General features: G+C 42.7%; 1 protein-coding gene across 1 annotated transcript in view; it reads left to right on the top strand.

Annotated features, from left to right (window-relative positions):
- The first annotated feature begins 1622 nt into the window (after nt 1-1622).
- Nucleotides 1623-20501, top strand: part of LOC110519162 (long-chain fatty acid transport protein 2) — a 24472-nt gene continuing 5593 nt past the window's right edge. Inside the window, exons 1-6 of the mRNA XM_090223178.1 lie at nt 1623-2486; nt 2790-2999; nt 3531-3689; nt 12119-12243; nt 18806-19000; nt 20335-20425. Of these exons, the coding sequence (XP_090079304.1) occupies nt 2012-2486; nt 2790-2999; nt 3531-3689; nt 12119-12243; nt 18806-19000; nt 20335-20425 (1255 nt within the window). The 5' untranslated portion in view covers nt 1623-2011. The remainder of the gene's footprint in view (nt 2487-2789; nt 3000-3530; nt 3690-12118; nt 12244-18805; nt 19001-20334; nt 20426-20501) is intronic.

Below are 20501 nucleotides of genomic sequence, written 5' to 3'. Positions count from 1 at the left end.
TTGCGCTTAGTGGGACTATCATTTGTTTTTCAACAGGAAAATGACCCAAAACACACCTTCAGGCTATGTAAGGGCTATTTGACCAAGAAGGAGAGTGATGGTTCTGCATCAGATGACCTGGCTCCCACAATCACCCAACCTCAACCCAATTGAGATGGTTTGAAATTATTTGGACTGCAGGTAGAAGGAAAATGAGTGTGTGAAAATGTATGTGAATGTGTGAAAGTGTATGAAAGTGTATGAGTGAAAATAAGTGCTCAGCATATGTGGGAACTCCTTCAAGACTGTTGGACAAGCATTCCTCATGAAGCTGGTTGAGAGAATGCCAAGAGTGTGCAAAGCTGTCATCAAGGCAAAGGGCGGCTACTTTGGAGAATTTAAAATATATTTTGATTTGTTTAACACTTTTTTGGTTACTACATGATTCCATATGTGTTATTTAATAGTTTTGATGTCTTCACTATTATTCTACAATGTAGAAAATAGTAAAAATAAAGAAAAACCCTTGAATGAGTAGGTGTGTCTAAACTTTTGACTGGTACTGTGAGTCATGGCAAAATGTGTAGAACTGCAGGGAATTACCTTTAAAAATGCTAATTTTTCTCTGCATCCCATGGCAAATTGAGTAGAATCGCATGAAATGTGCTTTAAAACTGCAAGGTTTGCCATATAGCACGCTTCTATCTATTTGAGCTGGTTAGTATGTGTAGGTAATCCTGTCAAACGTATATTTAAAAATATACATATTGCTTAGTAGAACTGCATAAGTGTTGCTCTCCACTTTCTGGAGGACTGAGTTTTGAAATCAGTGGAAATTTGCATGTGATAGCTAAGGAGATGGAGAAAACACCTGTCTCCGGATTACATCTTCAAACTATGGCACCCATGACAGGGAGAAGCATCCAACCATGATGTATACGGACGGGTAAGATAGTCTAGCTAGCTACATTTCCAGATATTGCACGTTTCTAATTTTGACAAAGTAATTTAAATTTCAAGTTAAAGTGTACTGTTAGCTAGCAATCTTTTATATATATATATTTTCATCTCACAGCCATTTGCTTGGCTAGTTATAGCCTAATGTTGGCTAGCTAACATTAAACCTGGTTGGTTAGCTACCTGCAGATTCATACAGGCCAGTAACGTAATGAGTTGGGATTATGGTTAGGTGTTTAGCTAGCTAGCTACATGACTTAACAAAAGACTCCACTATGCAAGTATCCATTTCAATAGAATGTCACTGCGACAACTGTTGATAGACGTAGCTGGTAAATTTGCTCTGGTTATCTACTCCGATTTCATACCACGGGTAAGATAGTCTAGCTAGCAACATTTTCAGATATTACACATTTCTAATTTTGACAAAAAGTACTTTCATTTCAAGTTAAAGTGTACTGTCAGCTAGCTAACTAACGTTACGCGTATGATCTTATTATTTGTATCTCAGAGCCATTTGCATTGCTTGTTATAGCCTAACTTTAGCTAGCTAACATTGAACCTGGTTGGTTAGCTACCTGCACTTTGTAAGCGTCCATTTTAATACTGCAACAACTGTTAGCCAGTTAGCTTGTGTGCTTGACTGCTTTTGTTAGGTCAGAAAGCTCGGATCAACCCTTAAAGAGATTGGTGGAGCTAAAGCTTAAAGAGGGTGTGAACAATACTGAATGGGTGTAGACAAAGAAGAGCTCTCCAGTAGGTACCAAAACATTCAAGGGCCATTTTCTCAAACGTGAGGTTACAGTTTAATCAACTTTCAAAGCAGAATTACTTTGCCATTGTTCATCGAATGCAGTGCATGATATACAATTTTGTAGCTCAGTGTCTCTGCTTTTATCCAATGTTTATCCTCCTGCATTATTAAATACTCAATGCCACGCCCTCACTTTAAAAAAACCCATGTTTAGTCGAGTTAAGGCAAAGACAATACTGTACGTTGCCTGCAAAGACAATACTGTACGCTGTGAATCTACAATTCACCCAGAAGCATAGGAGCTCGACGTTGTGCTCAACAATGTACTTGGTTTCTATCCTTTTTGCCAGTTTGGCCATCACACCGCTAGTTCTTAAAACGTTCTTCCCTTACTTCTGGAAAGATGCATGGTACCTCGCGAACTTGGTTCGTATTTTGCTGAAGCTTGTTTTACGGAGGAGAAGAAAACCGTTGTTTTTGGTTTTGGACCGATTTTTGGAGCAGTCGGTCGCGCATGCCGACAGACCGTTCATCGTGTTTGAAAATAAAATCTATTCGTATCTGGACACGGACAGAAGAAGCAACAAAATAGCCAATGCTTTACAGAGGCACTCGACGCTGCGACCGGGGGATACCGTGGCTCTTTTTATGGGAAACGAACCTGCCTTCATCTTCACCTGGCTGGCCCTGGCCAAACTGGGATGTCCCGTAGCGTTTCTCAACCATAATATCAGATCTAGGTCTCTGCTGCACTGCTTCAACTGTTGCAGCGCCAAGCTGCTCATAGCAGCCGAAGGTAAGTGACCAGTACCACTGGTTCAGTAGGCAGAGAAACTCATCCCGAGGCTAATTCCTCATAGGCGGAAGTGTCTGGTTGAGATTACTACATTATGACAACAGGTATTAGTTTATCAGAGACATGCACATCCAGACTGATGGAATGAAAAAGACAAACGTGTGTCATAGCCTATTGGAACACAAATTATAATGATAATCAAACGATCATTCAATCACATGGGGGGGGGGGGGGGGGCAATTAAAAAACATTTCTCTGCAGTCCAGTTTTGATGAAATATTGAATATTGAGTTGTTTTCTCAGAGCTGCAGGAAGCGGTGGAGGAGGTGCTTCCATCCCTGAGGGAGCAGGGTGTGTGTGTCTACCTGATGACTAAACAGTGTGACACACCTGGCGTGGAGGGGTTCTCTGACCAGGTGGAGGAAGCATCGGACACACCTCTCCCTCAGGCCCTCCGCTCAGACATCACCTTCAAAAGCCCTGCTGTCTACATCTACACCTCTGGCACCACAGGTGAGGGCGAGGACGGAGGGGAAGGGAGAGGGAGGGGTACAGAAGCAGCCACTGTATATGAACCCCCCCCCCCCCCCTGTCTTCTGCCTGAAGCAGCCACTGTATATGAACCCCCCCCCCTGTCTTCTGCCTGAAGCAGCCACTGTATATGAACCCCCCCCCCTGTCTTCTGCCTGAAGCAGCCACTGTATATGACCCCCCTGTCTTCTACCTGAAGCAGCCACTGTATATGACCCCCCCCCCCCCTGTCTTCTGCCTAAATCAGCCACTGTATATGACCCCCCCCCCCCTGTCTTCTGCCTGAAGCAGCCACTGTATATGACCCCCTCCCCTGTCTTCTGCCTGAAGCAGCCACTGTATATGATCCCCCCCTGTCTTCTGCCTGAAGCAGCCACTGTATATGAACCCCCCCCCCCCCCCCCCGTGTCTTCTGCCTGAAGCAGCCACTGTATATGACCCCCCCCCCCCCCCCTGTCAGGGCCCATTCTACTGATTTAACTCATCTCTCTCCTCTGTCTGTTACTCCTGTAGGTCTGCCTAAAGCAGCAGTAATTACTCAGAACCGGCTGCTGGTAGCCCTGGCCGTGCTGGACTCCACCGGTATCACACCAGGTGATGTCATCTACCTCAACCTGCCCCTCTACCACACCGCCGGCTTCCTCATCGGCTTCATAGGATCCATAGAGACAGGTGAGTTTATATAGGATCCATAGAGACAGGTGACTTTATATAGGATCCATAGAGACAGGTGAGTTTATATAGGATCTATAGAGACCGGTGAGTTTATATAGGATCCACAGAGACAGGTGAGTTTATATAGGATCCATAGAGACAGGTGACTTTATATAGGATCCATAGAGACAGGTGAGTTTATATAGGATCCATAGAGACAGGTGACTTTATATAGGATCCATAGAGACAGGTGAGTTTATATAGGATCCATAGAGACAGGTGAGTTTATATAGGATCCATAGAGATAGGTGAGTTTATATAGGATCTATAGAGACAGGTGAGTTTATATAGGATCCATAGAGACAGGTGTCTTTATATAGGATCCATAGAGACAGGTGACTTTATATAGGATCCATAGAGACAGGTGAGTTTATATAGGATCCATAGAGACAGGTGAGTTTATATAGGATCCATAGAGAGGTGAGTTTATATAGGATCCATAGAGATAGGTGAGTTTATATAGGATCTATAGAGACAGGTGAGTTTATATAGGATCCATAGAGACAGGTGAGTTTATATAGGATCCATAGAGACATGTGAGTTTATATAGGATCCATAGAGACAGGTGAGTTTATATAGGATCCACAGAGACAGGTGAGTTTATATAGGATCCACAGAGACAGGTGAGTTTATATAGGATCCATAGAGACAGGTGAGTTTATATAGGATCCATAGAGACATGTGAGTTTATATAGGATCCATAGAGACAGGTGAGTTTATATAGGATCCATGGAGACAGGTGAGTTTTTATAGGATGCATAGAGACAGGTGAGTTTATATAGGACCTCAATATTACAACTTACCCACCTACTACCTCAATATTAACCCCATACCCACCTAGTACCTCAATATTAACCCCATACCCACCTACTACCTCAATATTATTATCAATATTATCAATATTGTTGAGGTATTAGGTGGGTAGGGGGTTAATATTGAGGTATTAGGTAGGTAGGGGGTAATATTGAGGTAGTAGGTAGGTAGGGGGTAATATTGAGGTATTAGGTAGGTAGGGGGTAATATTGAGGTAGTAGGTAGGTAGGGGGTAATATTGAGGTATTAGGTGGGTAGGGGGTTAATATTGAGGTATTAGGTAGGTAGGGGGTAATATTGAGGTAGTAGGTAGGTAGGGGGTAATATTGAGGTATTAGGTGGGTAGGGGGTTAATATTTAGGTATTAGGTAGGTAGGGGGTAATATTGAGGTAGTAGGTAGGTAGGGGGTAATATTGAGATATTAGGTGGGTAGGGGGTTAATATTGCGGTAGTAGGTGGGTAGGGGGTAATGTTGAGGTATTAGGTAGGTAGGGGGTAATATTGAGGTAGTAGGTAGGTAGGGGGTAATATTGAGGTATTAGGTGGGTAGGGGGTTAATATTGAGGTATTAGGTAGGTAGGGGGTAATATTGAGGTAGTAGGTAGGTAGGGGGTAATATTGAGGTATTAGGTGGGTAGGGGGTTAATATTTAGGTATTAGGTAGGTAGGGGGTAATATTGAGGTAGTAGGTAGGTAGGGGGTAATATTGAGGTATTAGGTGGGTAGGGGGTTAATATTGCGGTAGTAGGTGGGTAGGGGGTAATGTTGAGGTAGTAGGTAGGTAGGGGGTAATATTGAGGTAGTAGGTGGGTAGGGGGTTAATATTGCGGTAGTAGGTAGGTAGGGGGTAATATTGAGGTAGTAGGTAGGTTGGGGTTAATATTGAGGTAGTAGGTAGGTAGGGGGTTAATATTGAGGTAGTAGGTGGGTAGGGGGTAATATTGAGGTAGTAGGTAGGTAGGGGGTTAATATTGAGGTATTAGGTAGGTAGGGGGTTAATATTGAGGTAGTAGGTGGGTAGGGGTAATATTGAGGTAGTAGGTAGGTAGGGGGTAATATTGAGGTAGTAGGTGGGTAGTGGTAATATTGAGGTAGTAGGTAGGTAGGGGGTAATATTGAGGTAGTAGGTGGGTAGGGGGTAATATTGAGGTAGTAGGTAGGTAGGGGTTAATATTGAGGTAGTAGGTGGGTAGGGGGTAATATTGAGGTAGTAGGTAGGTAGGGGTTAATATTGAGGTAGTAGGTGGGTAGGGGGTAATATTGAGGTAGTAGGTAGGTAGGGGTTAATATTGAGGTAGTAGGTGGGTAGGGGGGTAATATTGAGGTAGTAGGTGGGTAGGGGGTTAATATTGAGGTAGTAGGTAGGTAGGGGGTTAATATTGAGGTATTAGGTAGGTAGGGGGGTAATATTGAGGTAGTAGGTAGGTAGGGGGGTAATATTGAGGTAGTAGGTAGGTAGGGGGGTAATATTGAGGTATTAGGTAGGTAGGGGGTTAATATTGAGGTAGTAGGTGGGTAGGGGTAATATTGAGGTAGTAGGTAGGTAGGGGGTAATATTGAGGTAGTAGGTGGGTAGGGGTAATATTGAGGTAGTAGGTAGGTAGGGGGTAATATTGAGGTAGTAGGTGGGTAGGGGGTAATATTGAGGTAGTAGGTGAGTAGGGGTTAATATTGAGGTAGTAGGTGGGTAGGGGGTAATATTGAGGTAGTAGGTAGGTAGGGGTTAATATTGAGGTAGTAGGTGGGTAGGGGGTAATATTGAGGTAGTAGGTAGGTAGGGGGTTAATATTGAGGTAGTAGGTGGGTAGGGGGTAATATTGAGGTAGTAGGTAGGTAGGGGGTTAATATTGAGGTAGTAGGTGGGTAGGGGGTTAATATTGAGGTAGTAGGTGGGTAGGGGGTTAATATTGAGGTAGTAGGTGGGTAAGGGGTTAATATTGGGGTGATAGGTGGGTAGGGGTTAAATATTGGGTGGGTAGGGGGTAATATTGAGGTAGTAGGTGGGTAGGGGGTTAATATTGCGGTAGTAGGTAGGTAGGGGGTAATATTGAGGTAGTAGGTAGGTAGGGGGTAATATTGAGGTAGTCGGTAGGTAGGGGGTTAATATTGAGGTAGTAGGTGGGTAGGGGGTAATATTGAGGTAGTAGGTAGGTAGGGGGGTAATATTGAGGTAGTAGGTAGGTAGGGGGTTAATATTGAGGTAGTAGGTGGGTAGGGGGTTAATATTGAGGTAGTAGGTGGGTAGGGGGTTAATATTGAGGTAGTAGGTGGGTAAGGGGTTAATATTGAGGTAGTAGGTGGGTAAGGGGTTAATATTGAGGTAGTAGGTAGGTAGGGGGGTAATATTGAGGTAGTAGGTGGGTAGGGGGTTAATATTGAGGTAGTAGGTGGGTAAGGGGTTAATATTGAGGTAGTAGGTAGGTAGGGGGTAATATTGTGGTAGTAGGTGGGTAGGGGGGTAATATTGAGGTAGTAGGTAGGTAGGGGGTTAATATTGAGGTAGTAGGTGGGTAGGGGGTAATATTGCGGTAGTAGGTAGGTAGGGGGTTAATATTGAGGTAGTAGGTGGGTAGGGGTTAATATTGATGTAGTAGGTAGGTATGGGGTAATATTGAGGTAGTAGGTGGGTAGGGGGTAATATTGAGGTAGTAGGTAGGTAGGGGGTTAATATTGAGGTAGTAGGTGGGTAGGGGGTAATATTGCGGTAGTAGGTAGGTAGGGGGTTAATATTGAGGTAGTAGGTGGGTAGGGGGTTAATATTGAGGTAGTAGGTGGGTAGGGGGTAATATTGAGGTAGTAGGTAGGTAGGGGGTTAATATTGAGGTAGTAGGTGGGTAGGGGGTAATATTGCGGTAGTAGGTAGGTAGGGGGTTAATATTGAGGTAGTAGGTGGGTAGGGGGTTAATATTGAGGTAGTAGGTGGGTAGGGGGTAATATTGAGGTAGTAGGTAGGTAGGGGGTAATATTGAGGTAGTAGGTAGGTAGGGGGTAATATTGAGGTAGTAGGTAGGTAGGGGGTTAATATTGAGGTAGTAGGTGGGTAGGGGGTTAATATTGAGGTAGTAGGTGGGTAGGGGGTAATATTGAGGTAGTAGGTAGGTAGGGGGTAATATTGAGGTAGTAGGTGGGTAGGGGGTAATATTGAGGTAGTAGGTAGGTAGGGGGTAATATTGAGGTAGTAGGTGGGTAGGGGGTAATATTGAGGTAGTAGGTAGGTAGGGGGTAATATTGAGGTAGTAGGTGGGTAGGGGGTAATATTGAGGTAGTAGGTAGGTAGGGGGTTAATATTGAGGTAGTAGGTGGGTAGGGTTAATATTGAGGTAGTAGGTGGGTAGGGGGTAATATTGAGGTAGTAGGTGGGTAGGGGGTTAATATTGAGGTAGTAGGTGGGTAGGGGGTTAATATTGAGGTAGTAGGTAGGTAGGTAGGGGTTAAAGTTGAGGTAGTAGGTGGGTAGGTAGGGTTAATATTGAGGTAGTAGGTAGGTAGGTAGGGGTTAAAGTTGAGGTAGTAGGTGGGTAGGGGGTTCATGTTGAGGTAGTAGGTAGGGAGTAATAATGTGGCTTGGCCTTTCTAGTTGAAGCCTTTTCTTATCCATTTACTCCGCTCCTCCCCCCAATGGGAAATAAAATGAAAGAGGTCTTTGTGAGCGTAAACCCGGTAGTCTGAACAAGGCCAAAGCCACTGAGTGGAAGAAAACTAAACAGCAAATAGGTTAGTCTGTCCCTTCTTCCTTTTCTCCTCCGCCCCAACTGGCCCCCTTTTCCCTACACAGTGCACTACTTTTGACCAAGGCCCATGCACTATGTAGGGAATAGGGTGCCATCTGAGATACCAACTCTCTTAGTGAGACCGTTTTCCTGAGTTCTCCAAGTGGGCTATAGTTCATTTGAGTCCTCTGTTTGACCTCAGAGCAGAGCAGAGGTACTAATTGAAGGGATATTTAATCCTGTAGCGAAAACAAAACAGCCTCTTTTACCTTGTCTGAGAGAACTATGGTTCTGGAATGTCAGGGTTGGTTTAAAGCCAGCCCAGGTTTCCCCCCCTCACCACTTAACATGACCAGGAAAAGCTCCTGGCTCTAGTTAGAGACTATGTTTAGGGTCCAGAGTTTCCCCTCACCATGTAATCTGACCAGGACAGATTCTAAACAAGGCTCTAGTTATGGTCTAATGTATAAATGGGGCCTGGAGGTTGCCCAGGGGTTGATTGTAATTGTTCTGGGAAATAATGTTTGATGCTAAACGACTAAAATGTCGAATGAGACAGCAGAGGGAGCAGAGCACACCCTCATCCACATCCACACCCTCATCCACATCCACACCCTCATCCATATCCACATCTACACCCTCATCCACACCCTCATCCACATCCACACCCTCATCCACATCCACACCCTCATCCACATCCACATCCACACCCTCATCCACACCCTCATCCACATCCACACCCTCATCCACATCCACATCCACACCCTCATCCACACCCTCATCCACATCCACACCCTCATCCACATCCACATCCACACCCTCATCCACACCCTCATCCTCATCCACACCCTCATCCACATCCACACCCTCATCCACATCCACACCCTCATCCACACCCTCATCCACATCCACACCCTCATCCACATCCACATCCACACCCTCATCCACACCCTCATCCACATCCACACCCTCATCCACATCCACACCCTCATCCACACCCTCATCCACATCCACATCCACACCCTCATCCACACCCTCATCCACATCCACACCCTCATCCACATCGACGGGAGAAGGTGAAAAGCTTCAAGTTTTACACATCACAGACAATCTAAACATGTCCACCCACACAGACAGTGTGGTGAAGAAGGTGCAACAACACCTCTCCAACCTCAGGAGGCTGAAGAAATGTGTCTGGGCCCCCAGAGCCACGGCCGGTTCACTTCACTACCATCCAGAAGGCCAGGTCAGTACAGGAGCATCAACGTTGAGCTCGAGAGACTGAAAAACAGCTTCTATCTCAAGACCATCAGACTGTTAAATAGTCACCACCATCTGGCTCGTACCCAGTACCCTGCCCTGGACTTTAGTCACTGTCACTAGCTGGCTATCATTCGGTTACTCTACCACGCACTTTAGTAATGGAACACTGGGCACTAGTAATGGAACACTAGGCACTTTAGTAATGGAACACTGGGCACTTTAATGTTTACATACTGTTTTACCCACTTCATATGTATATATATGTTGAATGCATTCAGTTGTACAACTGACTAGGTATCCCCCTTTCCTTTCCCTTATACTGTATTCCAGTTAAGGCCATCCTATTCAACTATTACTGTACATATACTATTCTTCAGCAATACTACATATTCTATCCATATACTGTCCATAATGTGTATACACTGCCGGTCAAAAGGTTTAGAACACCTACTCATTCAAGGGGTTTTCTTTATTTTTTACTATTTTCTACATTGTAGAATAATAGTGAAGACATCAAAACTATGAAATAACACATATGGAATCATGTAGTAATCAAAGAAGTGTTAAACAAATCAAAATATATGATATATTTGAGATTCTTCAAAGTAGCCACCCTTTGCCTTGATGACAGCTTTTCACGCTCTTGGCATTTTCTTAACCAGCTTCACCTGGAATACTTTTCCAACAGTCTTGAAGGAGTTCCCACACACTGTATACTGAGCACTTGTTGGATGCTTTTCCTTCACTCTGCGGTCCAACTCATCCCAAACCATCTGAATTGGTTTGAGGTCAGGTGATTGTGGAGGCCAGGTCATCTGATGCAGTATTGCATCACTCTCCGTCTTGATCAAATAGCCCTTACACAGCCTGGAGGTGGGTTGGGTCATTGTCCTGTTGAAAAACAAATTATAGTCCTACTAAGCGCAAACCAGATGTGATGGAGTATCGCTGCAGAATGCCGTGGTAGCCATGCTGATTAAGTGTGCCTTGAATTCTAAATAAATCACTGACAGTGTCACCAGCATAGCACCCCCACACATCACACCTCCTCCTCCATGCTTCACGATGGAAACCACACATGCAAAGATAATCCGTTCACCTACTCTACGTCTCACAGCTGTTGGAACCAAAAATTGCAAATGTGGACTCCTCAGACCAATGGACAGATTTCTACCTGTCTAATGTCCATTGGTCGTGTTTCTTGGCCCAAGAAAGTCTCTTCTTCTTCTTGGTGTCCTTTAGTAGTGGTTTCTTTGCAGCAATTTGACAATGAAGACTTTATTCACACAGTCTCTTCTGAAAAGTTGATGTTGATGTGTCTGTTACTTGAACTCTGTGAATCATTTATTTGGGATGCAATTTCTGAGGCTGGTAACTCTAATGAACTCATCCTCTGCAGCAGAGGTAACTCTGGGGCTTCCTTTCCTATGGCGGTCTTCGTGAGAGTTTGATCATAGCGCTTGATAGTTTTTGCAACTGCACTTGAAGAAACTTTCAAAGTTCTAGAAATGTTCCTCATTGACTGACCTTCATGTCTTAAAGTAATGATGAACTGTCGTTTCTCTTTGCTTATTTGAGCTGTTCTTTCCATAATATGGACTTGGTCTTTTACCAAATAGGGCTATCTTCTGTATACCACCCCCCACAACACAACTGATTGGCTCAAACGCATTAAGAAGGAAAGAAATTCCACAAGTGAACTTTTAACTCACAACAGGTTCACCTGTTAATTGAAGTGCATTCCAGGTGACTACTTCATGAAGCTGGTTGAGAGAATGCCAAGCGTGTGCAAACTGTCACCAAGGCAAAGGGTGGCTATAGATTGTTTAACAATTTTTTTGTTTAGTACATGATTAAATATGTGTTATTTCATAGTTTTGATGTCTTCACTATTATTCTACAATGTAGAAAATTGTAAAAAAAAAAAAAAAAAAAAACCTTGAGAAGGTGTGTCCAAACTTACTGCATATATATACACTCGGGACTCCGACGTTGCTTGTCCTATTATTGATATATTTCTTAATTCCATTCTTTTACTTTTAGATTTGTTTGTATTGTTAGATGTTACGGCACTGTTGGAGCTTGGAGCACAAGCATTATCACTACACCCGCCATGACATCTGCTGAAGATGTGCATGTGACCAATGAAATGTCCCGGTCAGGTCACGTGGTTAGGAAAAACTCCAAGCTGATTATGATGCACATGCAGTACCAGCTTAGTACTTTCTTTTGTCCACACAAAAAAGGGCACTTGTTCCTCTAATGGGTGCATATTTAAGGGACATTTAGTACTGAAGTGAATACAACCGGTTCACAGCATATGTGGCAACTTTTCTGCTCTCACGGCCATTACAAGGTCATTTATAAGAGCACTGTCCTGCTCGTTCCTGTTCCTGAACTAATACCTGTACCTGGGTGTTAGGGTTTTTTCTGATGATGATGATGATGATGATGATGATGCACACTGCTGATTTAACATAACAGTTTTGTCAGCATTTCAGGTCTGCCATTGGTTGATAATGATAGCGATATCACCTGCATGTTCTTAAAACTGATATTGTCATTGTTCCTCTCTCATCTCTTCTATCTGTCCATCCCAGGCTCCACCATCATTCTGAGGAGGAAGTTCTCAGCCTCTCAGTTCTGGGATGATTGCAGGAAGTACAACGTTACGGTGGTCCAGTACATAGGAGAGGTGTTACGCTACCTCTGTAACACACCCAAGGTAAGCAACCTCAGCTGCAAGCTTTATACAAGGTCACCTTCATTTTGTCATTCATTGTTATTACATAGTAGTTGCTATGGTTTTCGCATCCTGTCCAGGGGGTTTATGACATAGTAGTTGCTATGGTCTCTAGCATCCTGTCCAGGGGGGTTTATGACATAGTAATGACATAGTAGTTGCTATGGTCTCTAGCATCCTGTCCAGGGGGTTTATGACATAGTAATGACATAGTAGTTGCTATGGTCTCTAGCAACCTGTCCAGAGGGTTTATGACATAGTAGTTGCTATGGTCTCTAGCATCCTGTCCAGGAGGTTTATGACATGGTAATGACATCGTAGTTGCTATGGTTCGCAGCATCCTGTCCAGGGGGTTTATTTGTACCTCATGCCACATAAGCAGGAGGTATGGACCCTTTCTGGCTCAGAAAAGGCTTACATGTTCTCTCTGGTATAGGGTATATGACTAACCAGGCATGTTTTCAGCCATGTTTCAGACAAGGATTTGAAAGTACTTGACATTATATTTTTGACCCAGGACTGTAGAGTACACACTAATAGTAACAACATGATGGTAGGCCACTGGGCAGCATGCAGGGATCATGCCGGGGCCATGAGGAACCCATGCCGGGGCCATGAGGAACCCATGCCGGGGCCATGAGGAACCCATGCCGGGGCCATGAGGAACCCATGCCGGGGCCATGCTGCAATCAATTCTCACATCACTGGTGTTTTCCATGCCGGGGCCAAGCTGGAATCAATTCTCAAATCTCTGGTGTTTCAATGCGGGGCCAAGCTGGAATCAATTCCCACATCTCTGGTGTTTCAATGCGGGGCCATGCTGGAATAAGACCCCACATCTCTGGTGTTTCCGGCATCATCCATGCTCTAACACACTGAGCTATGGTGAACCCACATGTTAGACTAGTGTTAGACTAGTGTTAGACTAGTGTTACAGACTAGTGTTACAGACTGGTGTTACAGACTAGTGTTACAGACTGGTGTTACAGACTAGTGTTACAGACTGGTGTTACAGACTAGTGTTACAGACTAGTGTTACAGACTGGTGTTACAGACTAGTGTTAGACTAGTGTTAGACTAGTGTTACAGACTAGTGTTACAGACTGGTGTTACAGACTAGTGTTACAGACTGGTGTTACAGACTAGTGTTACAGACTAGTGTTAGACTAGTGTTACAGACTAGTGTTAGACTAGTGTTAGACTAGTGTTACAGACTAGTGTTACAGACTAGTGTTAGACTAGTGTTACAGACTAGTGTTACAGACTAGTGTTAGACTAGTGTTACAGACTAGTGTTACAGACTGGTGTTACAGACTAGTGTTAGACTAGCGTTACAGACTAGTGTTACAGACTAGTGTTACAGACTAGTGTTAGACTAGTGTTACAGACTGGTGTTACAGACTGGTGTTACAGACTAGTGTTACAGACTGGTGTTACAGACTAGTGTTACAGACTAGTGTTAGACTAGTGTTACAGACTAGTGTTAGACTAGTGTTACAGACTAGTGTTAGACTAGTGTTAGACTAGTGTTACAGACTAGTGTTACAGACTAGTGTTAGACTAGTGTTACAGACTGGTGTTACAGACTAGTGTTACAGACTGGTGTTACAGACTAGTGTTAGACTAGCGTTACAGACTAGTGTTACAGACTGGCGTTACAGACTGGCGTTAACAGAATAGTGGAATCCAGATTGTTCAAGTCAAGTGATCTTCTTCCCAGCATTCAGACAGATGAAGTTAAGTTACACCCGAGGCAGAGTGTCACAGAGAGCTTTTTCTGCATGTTCAAATACTATTTGAAATGTTCAAATACTTTGAGTCAGTGTTTTCTGACTGAGCCTTCCTGGACAGGCTGATGGGCGGGGTTTGGACCTGTTGGACTTGGTTCCATTGCATCAGGCATGTTCAATCAAGCACATCTAAACTATTCAAAAGATTCCAAATACTACTTGAAGCCAGGTGTGGTTTATGCCCAGGCTTTGTGGCGCGAACCGCTCCCTCTGTGTGTCCAATCAGACCGAGACCCTCTCAGCCACTTCTAAATCTCTCCAGCCGAGGTTGTTTTACAACCCGGCCACAGCTGTAGCGTCAGAAATAGAATCATTAAGATTCCCAGTGTCACCTTACTGTGATGTCACTGACCTGGAATGTTCTAAAGTGACATTTTCAATTGAGTTGGATTGAATCCAGACGATTGACGGAGTTGAAAAGGTCATTGATAGGTTATGTTTCATTCAGGATATTATGATAGTAGATGTTTCTACCTCTTTTTGGAGGTAAAATATGCAGGCAGTTGGGAGATGCCATTTCATGGAAGATGCTATCACCTTTTATTTTCTGGACTAGGCTACATGCAGACAGTTCTGGACTAGGCTACATGCAGACAGTTTTGGACTAGGCTACATGCAGACAGTTTTGGACTAGGCTACATGCAGACAGTTTTGGACTAGGCTACATGCAGACAGTTTTGGACTAGGCTACATGCAGACAGTTTTGGACTAGGCTACAGTAGATGCAGACAGTTTTGGACTAGGCTACATGCAGACAGTTTTGGACTAGGCTACAGTAGATGCAGACAGTTTTGGACTAGGCTACATGCAGACAGTTTTGGACTAGGCTACAGTAGATGCAGACAGTTCTGGACTAGGCTACATGCAGATAGTTCTGGACTAGGCTACAGTAGATGCAGACAGTTCTGGACTAGGCTACATGCAGACAGTTTTGGACTAGGCTACACGCAGACAGTTTTGGACTAGGCTACATGCAGACAGTTTTGGACTAGGCTACATGCAGACAGTTTTGGACTAGGCTACATGCAGATAGTTCTGGACTAGGCTACATGCAGACAGTTCTGGACTAGGCTACATGCAGACAGTTCTGGACTAGGCTACATGCAGACAGTTTTGGACTAGGCTACATGCAGACAGTTTTGGACTAGGCTACATGCAGACAGTTTTGGACTAGGCTACATGCAGACAGTTTTGGATTAGGCTACATGCAGACAGTTTTGGACTAGGCTGCATGCAGACAGTTTTGGACTAGGCTACATGCAGATAGTTCTGGACTAGGCTACATGCAGACAGTTTTGGACTAGGCTACATGCAGACAGTTTTGGACTAGGCTACATGCAGATAGTTCTGGACTAGGCTACATGCAGATAGTTCTGGACTAGGCTACATGCAGATAGTTCTGTCTTCTTCTCAACACCAAATCTCCCAAAAGGAGCCTTTCCCCAGAATTCATGTGGAGAGACTTTTATAAGACTCTTCTGACCAGCTGACCAGTTGACCCTCCCAACTAGCCCAACCCCTAACCCTAACCCTAACCCTAACCCAACCCCTAACCCTAACCCAACCCCTAACCCGTTGACCCTCCCAACTAGCCCAACCCCTAACCCTAACCCCTAACCCTAACCTGTTGACCCTCCCAACTAGCCCAACCCCTAACCTTAACCCTAACCCTAAACCAACCCCTAACCCTAACCCTCTAACCCTAACCCTAACCCGTTGACCCTCCCAACTAGCCCAACCCCTAACCTTAACCCTAACCCGTTGACCCTAACCCTAACCCTAACCCGTTGACCCTAACCCTAACCCTCTAACCCTAACCCTAACCCGTTGACCCTCCCAACTAGCCCTACCCCTAACCTTAACCCTAACCCTAACCCGTTGACCCTCCCAACTAGCCCAACCCCTAACCCTAACCCGTTGACCCTAACCCTAACCCTCTAACCCTAACCCTAACCCGTTGACCCTCCCAACTAGCCCAACCCCTAACCTTAACCCTAACCCGTTGACCCTAACCCTCTAACCCTAACCCGTTGACCCTAACCCTAACCCTCTAACACTAACCCGTTGACCCTCCCAACTAGCCCAACCCCTAACCTTAACCCTAACCCGTTGACCCTAACCCTAACCCTCTAACCCTAACCCGTTGACCCTAACCCTAACCCAACCCCTAACCCTAACCCGTTGACCCTCCCAACTAACCCAACCCTTAACCTTAACCCTAACCCTTTGACCCTCCCAACTACCCCAACCCCTAACCTTAACCCTGAACTAATTGTAACCAATTCAGAAATTAAATATTGGTTTGCACGTCATCCACGTCTCCTTACTTTTTATGGCCGTCATATTTCAGGGCCCTCGAAGGCGTGGCCTGGAGAGCAATGTAAACATTCTGTGTTCCCACCATTGAAACTGAACCCCTCTCCACGTACAGACACACCATGTGACCCTCCTACAGCCTAGTGGTCTACAGCTACATATCAAATGGCAACCAATTCCCTCTATAGTTTCACCAGGGCAACAGTAGTGGACTACAGTATAAAGGGAATAGGTTGCCATTTAGGACACACCCTCGTGGTTCTGATCTGGTGGTCCTCTCAGAATAGCTAGTGGCCTTTACTCAGGAACTCTACCATGTGTAATGACAGTCAGTGGTGGGCTGGGGCTTAGGCTGGGATATATCTGGGTCAGGGAAGGGGAATGTAATCACGTATGGCGGGTCATATTTTCAAACCTTTTAGTGGATAGTTCAAAATAATGTTAGGTTAGAATGTTATAGAACGTTAGGTTAGAATGTTATAGAATGTTAGGTTAGAATGTTATAGAACGTTAGGTTAGAATGTTATAGAATGTTAGGTTAGAATGTTATAGAATGTTAGGTTAGAATGTTATAGAACGTTAGGTTAGAATGTTATAGAATGTTAGGTTAGAATGTTATAGAACGTTAGGTTAGAATGTTATAGAATGTTAGGTTAGAATGTTATAGAATGTTAGGTTAGAATGTTATAGAATGTTAGGTTAGAATGTTATAGAACGTTAGGTTAGAATGTTAGGTTAGAATGTAATAGAATGTTAGGTTAGAATGTAATAGAATGTTAGGTTAGAATGTAATAGAATGTTAGGTTAGAATGTAATAGAATGTTAGGTAAGAATGTTATAGAATGCTAGGTTAGAATGTTATAGAATGTTAGGTTAGAATGTTATAGAATGTTAGGTTAGAATGTAATAGAATGCTAGGTTAGAATGTTATAGAATGTTAGGTTAGAATGTTAGGTTAGAATGTTATAGAATGTTAGGTTAGAATGTAATAGAATGCTAGGTTAGAATGTTATAGAATGTTAGGTTAGAATGTTAGGTTAGAATGTAATAGAATGTTAGGTTAGAATGTAATAGAATGTTAGGTTAGAATGTTATAGAATGTTAGGTTAGAATGTAATAGAATGTTAGGTTAGAATGTTATAGAATGTTCGGTTAGAATGTTAGGTTAGAATGTAATAGAACGTTAGGTTAGAATGTAATAGAATGTTAGGTTAGAATGTTATAGAACATTAGGTTAGAATGTTATAGAATGTTAGGTTAGAATGTAATAGAACGTTAGGTTAGAATGTAATAGAATGTTAGGTTAGAATGTTATAGAACATTAGGTTAGAATGTTATAGAATGTTAGGTTAGAATGTTATAGAACATTAGGTTAGAATGTTATAGAATGTTAGGTTAGAATGTAATAGAATGCTAGGTTAGAATGTAATAGAATGCTAGGTTAGAATGTTATAGAATGTTAGGTTAGAATGTTAGGTTAGAATGTAATAGAACGTTAGGTTAGAATGTAATAGAATGTTAGGTTAGAATGTTATAGAACATTAGGTTAGAATGTTATAGAATGTTAGGTTAGAATGTTATAGAACATTAGGTTAGAATGTTATAGAATGTTAGGTTAGAATATTATAGAACATTAGGTTAGAATGTTATAGAATGTTAGGTTAGAATGTTAGGTTAGAATGTAATAGAATGTTAGGTTAGAATGTTATAGAACATTAGGTTAGAATGTTAGGTTAGAATGTAATAGAACGTTAGGTTAGAATGTTATAGAACATTAGGTTAGAATGTAATAGAACGTTAGGTTAGAATGTAATAGAATGTTAGGTTAGAATGTTATAGAACATTAGGTTAGAATGTAATAGAATGTTAGGTTAGAATGTAATAGAATGCTAGGTTAGAATGTAATAGAATGCTAGGTTAGAATGTTATAGAATGTTAGGTTAGAATGTTAGGTTAGAATGTAATAGAACGTTAGGTTAGAATGTAATAGAACGTTAGGTTAGAATGTTATAGAACATTAGGTTAGAATGTAATAGAATGTTAGGTTAGAATGTTATAGAACATTAGGTTAGAATGTAATAGAACGTTAGGTTAGAATGTTATAGAACATTAGGTTAGAATGTTATAGAACATTAGGTTAGAATGTTATAGAACCTAATATAATGTTAGCTTACGATGTTAGTTTTCTTTTCACAATATGACTGTACAGACTCCTGTCTCTATGACTGTACAGACTCCTGTCTCTATGACTGTACAGACTCCTGTTTCTATTGGTAATACACTATATGACTGAACAGAATGAGAATTTGAATTAGAAAATCATTATTGTTCACCAAATGTGTGCATTCGTCTTTGACTTCACAATAACACGATTGACATACAACCAAAATAAAAACATTGAAAAAGAAGAATGTTTGTGTTTTCTCCCAACGTTCCAGAGAGACAACGACAGAGAGCACAAAGTCAGGCTGGCCATTGGTAACGGTGTGAGAGCAGAGATATGGAAGGAATTCCTGAACCGCTTTGGCAACATCTACGTGAGGGAGTTTTATGCTTCAACGGAGGGCAATGTGGGACTGATCAACTACACCGGGAAGATAGGAGCTGTCGGACGAGTCAACTACCTCCACCGGGTAAGAACTGACTCCTGAACAGCCCTGTCTCCTGGGCCCGGATTCATAATGTCTCACTACCTACACCGGGAAGATAGGAGCTATCGGACGAGTCAACTACCTACACCAGGTAAGGACTGACTCCTGAACAGCCCTGTCTCCTGGGCCCGGATTCATAATGTCTCACTACCTACACCTGGTAAGGACTGACTCCTGAACAGCCCTGTCTCCTGGGCCCGGATTCATAATGTCTCACAGAGTGATGATCTAGGATCAGGTCCCCCCCCCTGTTCATGAAACCTTATTCATTATGATCTAAAAGGCTAAATTGGATCCTAGATCAGTACTCCTACTCTGAGACACTTTATGACTAAGGGGCCTGAAGATCTGACTCCTAAAGAACCAGGGTTGGGGACAAATCCATTTAATTTCAGTTACTGAATTGAAATGGAATTGACTCCAACTCTACTGAGATATCATGCTTCCCTCTACATTGACATGTCATTTGAATCATTTAGAAGACGCTCTTATCCAGACTCAGTTAGTGCATTTATCTTAAGATAGCTAGATACTTGTATTTGTATTAAATTGGTAAAGGTTATACTTCTTACATTGGACATTTTACCAGGGTTGGGATCCGAACATCAACTGAAATGCTGTGTCTTTATCACAGTGATGTCTCTCCTGTCTCTTGTAGAAGCTGTTTCACTATGTTCTGATCATGATGTCTCTGTTATAGAATCTGTTTCACTATGTTCTGATCATGATGTCTCTGTTATAGAAGCTGTTTCACTATGTTCTGATCATGATGTCTCTCCTGTCTCTTATAGAATCTGTTTCACTATGTTCTGATCATGATGTCTCTCCTGTCTCTTATAGAATCTGTTTCACTATGTTCTGATCATGATGTCTCTGTTATAGAATCTGTTTCACTATGTTCTGATCATGATGTCTCTCCTGTCTCTTATAGAATCTGTTTCACTATGTTCTGATCATGATGTCTCTGTTATAGAATCTGTTTCACTATGTTCTGATCATGACGTCTCTGTTATAGAATCTGTTTCACTATGTTCTGATCATGATGTCTCTGTTATAGAAGCTGTTTCACTATGTTCTGATCATGATGTCTCTGTTATAGAAGCTGTTTCACTATGTTCTGATCATGATGTCTCTGTTATAGAATCTGTTTCACTATGTTCTGATCATGATGTCTCTGTTATAGAATCTGTTTCACTATGTTCTGATCATGATGTCTCTGTTATAGAAGCTGTTTCACTATGTTCTGATCATGATGTCTCTTTTATAGAATCTGTTTCACTATGTTCTGATCACGATGTCTTTCCTGTCTCTTATAGAAGCTGTTTCCTTATGCTCTGATTAAATACGACACAGAGAGAGATGAACCAATCAGAGACTCCACCGGACTGTGTGTAGAAGCTCCTAAAGGTGAGATGCTCTTTCATAGGTGTGTTAGTATTGGCCTTTATTTAACCAGGGAGATTATTGTACAATAATGACCTCA

Source organism: Oncorhynchus mykiss, chromosome 26, assembly GCF_057628025.1.
Source record: "Oncorhynchus mykiss isolate SJ-2025 chromosome 26, ASM5762802v1, whole genome shotgun sequence".
Classification (NCBI taxonomy): Eukaryota; Metazoa; Chordata; class Actinopteri; order Salmoniformes; family Salmonidae; genus Oncorhynchus; species Oncorhynchus mykiss.
Note: the sequence above shows the minus strand (reverse complement) of the source record. Positions and strands in the feature narration are given on the sequence as shown.